The sequence below is a fragment of the Carlito syrichta genome, unplaced genomic scaffold (genome assembly GCF_000164805.1).
Source record: "Carlito syrichta isolate Samal-C Ts95f unplaced genomic scaffold, Tarsius_syrichta-2.0.1 Scaffold130813, whole genome shotgun sequence".
NCBI classification, from domain to species: Eukaryota; Metazoa; Chordata; class Mammalia; order Primates; family Tarsiidae; genus Carlito; species Carlito syrichta.
In genome coordinates, this window is record NW_007074909.1 from 4,702 (window position 1) to 8,684 (window position 3,983).

Genomic DNA, 3,983 nt, shown 5'->3' on the forward strand with positions numbered 1-3,983 from the left:
ACCCCCCCCCCCCCCGAGTCCCAGGGCCAGCGAGCTCTCCGGGACACCGGAGGTGACCTCGTCCGGAGTGGGCGGGACATGGGGGTGGGTGGTCCGGGGACAGGCCGGAGCCCTCCCAGAAGGCGGCGCTGCCTCCAGCAGATAGGTGCCGTGCCCCCTCGACTCGGAGCAGCGGAGGGGCGTCCGACCTGCCCTCCCCTGCAGCGGCAGCAGCGTGCAGGCTCCCCTGCCAAGGGGTCGTGGGTCCCCACCCCTCCACATCCCTCCTCCTTCAGGGCCCCGAGGCGCTGGAGCACAGGGTCAGGGGGCGGAGCCCTCCGGAAGGCAGCCCCATCCCCCCAGGCCATTCCCCTGGGATAGCCCCCTCTGCGGGCCATCCCCTCCCTGGTTTCATAACACCCCCCCATTCCCGACCCCTGGGCCAGCCCCTTCCCCTGCCAGGCCCCTCCCCTAGGCCACCACCCTCCCAGGGTCCGGCCCCTCCCTGCATCCTGGCAGGACAGCTGCCTCCCGTTTGGCCTTTGCTGTCCTGCCCCTGAAGGGAGAGCACAGGCGTCCTGAGCACAGCCCTGAGGGGGAACATGCCTTGGGGATCCTGACGGCACCCTGTCCTCCATCTCACCCCACACTCCAGCCCTCCAAGCTGACGGGGATCCGCCACCACCACGGCTAGAGGGAGACACCCAAGTCGACCCCCGACCTGAGCTAGTCTTCAGGGAGACCGAGGCCCTGTCCATCTCCCCAACCCTGCAAGAAGGAGCTGACACTGAGTCTTTTTGGGGGTGGCGTGCTAATGGCCCCCCTGTGTTGACCTGCTGATCTCCGAGGATTTTTCCACCCCAGCCTTCCAAGTAGCCAGGCTAATTTTTTTTTTTAATTTATTGTAGAGATGAGGTCTCGCCATGTAGCCCAGACTGGTCTCGAACCTGTGGATTCAGGTAATCCTCTCACTTTGGCCCCCCAAACTGCTGGGTTACAGACTGAGCCACCGAGTTCGGCCGACACTGAGTCTTAAGGGACACTGGTGGCAGAATGGGACAGGTGGGGGGATGGGACAGGTGATCACAGGTGGAGGAGGGTTGGGTGACCACAAATGGAGGGAGAGGACAGGCAACCATGGGGGGTAGGGAACAGGTGAGCACAGGTGGGGGGGATGGGAAAGGTGACCACATGCGGGAGGGCACAGGTGAGCACAGGTGGGGAAGGGGACAGATGTTCCCAGGTGGGGGTGGGTACAGGTGACCATAGATGGGCGGAGGGAATAGGTGACCATAGATGGGCATAGGGGACAGGTGACCACAGATGGGGGAGGGGACAGGTGACCACAGGTGGAGGAGGGTCGGGTGAACACAAATGGAGGGAGAGGACAGGTAACCACAGGGGGGAGGGAACAGGTGAGCACAGGTGGAGGGATGGGAAAGGTGTATACATGCGGGAGGGCACAGGTGGGAAAGGGGACAGGTGTTCACAGGTGGGGGTGGGTACAGGTGACCATAGATGGGCGGAGGGAATAGGCGACCATAGATGGGCATAGGGGACAGGTGACCACAAATGGGGAGGGGACAGGTGACCACAGGTGGGGGAATGGGACAGGTGACCACAGGTGGAGGAGAGTTGGGTGAACACAAATGAAGAGGACAGGTAACCATGGGGGGAGGGAACAGGTGAGCACAGGTGGGAGGGATGGGAAATGTGACCACATGCGGGAGGGGACAGGTGACCATAGATGGGCAGAGGGAACAGGTGACCACAGATGGGGGAGGGGACAGGTGACTACAGGGGGTGATGGGACAGGTGACACCAGGTGGAAGGGTGGGAACAGGTCACCGTAGCGTGTGGCCAAGCTGGAGGGTCAGGACCCAGCACCCCGTGCCAAAGTCCCTCGTGGAATGTCCGGGAAAGGCCTGAAAGGGCCCAGAGCTGCCCTTAGGTGGTGACAAGCACACGCTCCAGCCGTGGGTCAGACTCATGGGGAGGGGAGCTTAGGTCAGACGAAGTGGGAGAGGACCCTCCTCCACTGGGTTTCACCATCCCTGGTCAACCCTCCCCCCCCCCCGGGAGCTATTCCGTCTCATCTCCCTCGACGTGGGGAGCGGCGGGGGACAGGCACAGACCCCTGAGTCCCAGACTCTGCTGTTGCAGCTGCAGGGGCATCGAGGCAGAGAGCATGGATCACACTTCCCCAGCCCTCATGGGGTACCCCCCAGCCTGCACGATGCAGCCCAGAGAAGCTGGATCCCAGGAGGATGTGACCTACCTTATTCTCCTGTCCCTCACGGAGGCGCTCAGTCTGGCGGGCTGCTGGGGAATGGAATGACCCTCTGGCTTCTCAGCGCCAACGTCTGCAGAAACCCCTTCGCCATCTACCTGCTGGACGCGGCCTGCGCCGACCTCATCTTTCTTGGCTGCCACATGGTGGCTGTGGTCCCCGACTGCTGCTCGGCCAGCTGGCCTTCCCAGGCTTTGTGTGGGCCAGCCTGGCCACGCTGCGGTTCTTCTGCTACACAGTGGGCCGGGGCCTGCTGGCGGCCGTCAGGGTGGAGCAGTGCCTGGCCACCCTCTTCCCGGCCTGGTACCCGTGCTGCCACCCACGCCACCTGAACATCTGCATGTGCGCGCTCACCTGGGCCCTCTGTCTGTCGCACCTTTTGCTCAGCGGAGCCCGCACGCACGTGTTCAGGGAACCCAGCCGCCAGCCGTGCAGGACGCTGTGGCTGGTGGCAGCGGCCCTGGAGGCTGCCCTGAGCTGTGCCTTGTGCGGGGCCAGCCTGCTACTGCTGCTGCGTGTGGAGTGGGGCGCCCGGCCCCCAGCCAGGGCTTCTCTGCCCTGATGCCCTTGGCCGTCTGCTCTTCCTCTTCTGTGGCCTGCCCTTCGGCATCTACTGACTGTCCTGGAACCTGCACTGGCACATACCTCACCACTTCTATCATCTCAGCTTCCTTGTGGCCACCGTGCACGGTGCCGCCAAGCCCCTCATCTACTTCCGCCTGGGCAGCGCCCGGGGCCGCAGGCTGCGGGAGTCCCTCCGGCTGGTCCTGCAGCAGGCGCTGGGGAACAAGGCCCAGCTGGCGGCCGGAAGGGAGGCCTCCTGCCGGGGCCTGGTGGACATAGCGACCTAGACCTAAGCCCGTGTAAGCCGGGAGGGCCGCCCGCTCCAGGGAAGGAGGTGGTTTCGAGGTGGAGTGGGAAGGACCCTGGGAGGCCTCTGCTGGTGCCCAGGGCTGGGTGCCGAAGGCGGGCACCTCTCTCCCCTGCATGAGGCTCACCTGGTGTTGCTGGAAGGCGCCCTCTCGGCGTGCCGGGCGGGTGGGCTGTGAGCCTGAGGAGGAGGCCCAGGAATAAGCATTTTGAGGAAACCTCCCCACGGGTCTCAGGCCCAGGAGCTGGGAAAGTTGCCGCCGTAGCCCACTCAGTTACAGCAAAGAGACCCAGGGAAGGCCTGTCGCCAGGCGAGGGCAGGTCCAGACTCCCACAGTCTCACCTTCCAGCCCCTTTGCAGCTGCAGGCACATCCCCCGCCCCCAGCAGAACACAGAGTGAATCCTCTTCGGATCCCCACGCCTCCTGGGTGGAGCCTAAAACGGAGGGCTGTCCCAAATTTGATGCCCCCCAACTCTGCACAAAGTGCCCGGCCGCCTTCTTGCCACTGGCCGGTTCCGCTGCCCTCCGGCGAAGCGGGAAAACACGGTGACATGGCAGGGCCACTGCCGTGTCTCAGAACGAGGTCAGGAACCTTCAGCCTGAGGCCCGGCTCGGCTTGCATGTCTGAGATTTTCTTGAGAGGAGGCATGTAGGGACTTGGAAAAGGGCTCCCAGGAGTCTGGGGGCTACTGTGGGTAACGGCCCCGGGTTCAAGGCCGTGAGACTCGGGCCTGGACCTTGCAGCCCTTACTCAGAGCTTCAGGAAAGCCGGCGACATCCAGTATCCTGGATCTCGGGATGAAGCAGCCGGGAGGGCCGACAGGCTCCATGCAGCCCGACCC

General features: G+C 64.3%; 1 protein-coding gene across 1 annotated transcript; it reads left to right on the forward strand.

The window, feature by feature from the left end:
* The first annotated feature begins 2,215 nt into the window (after positions 1–2,215).
* On the forward strand, positions 2,216–3,120 carry LOC103250641 (mas-related G-protein coupled receptor member E). The gene is given in 4 exon segments (XM_021708132.1): positions 2,216–2,288; positions 2,291–2,431; positions 2,434–2,809; positions 2,811–3,120. Coding segments are annotated over 4 exon segments (900 nt in total).
* Positions 3,121–3,983: the final 863 nt, after the last annotated feature.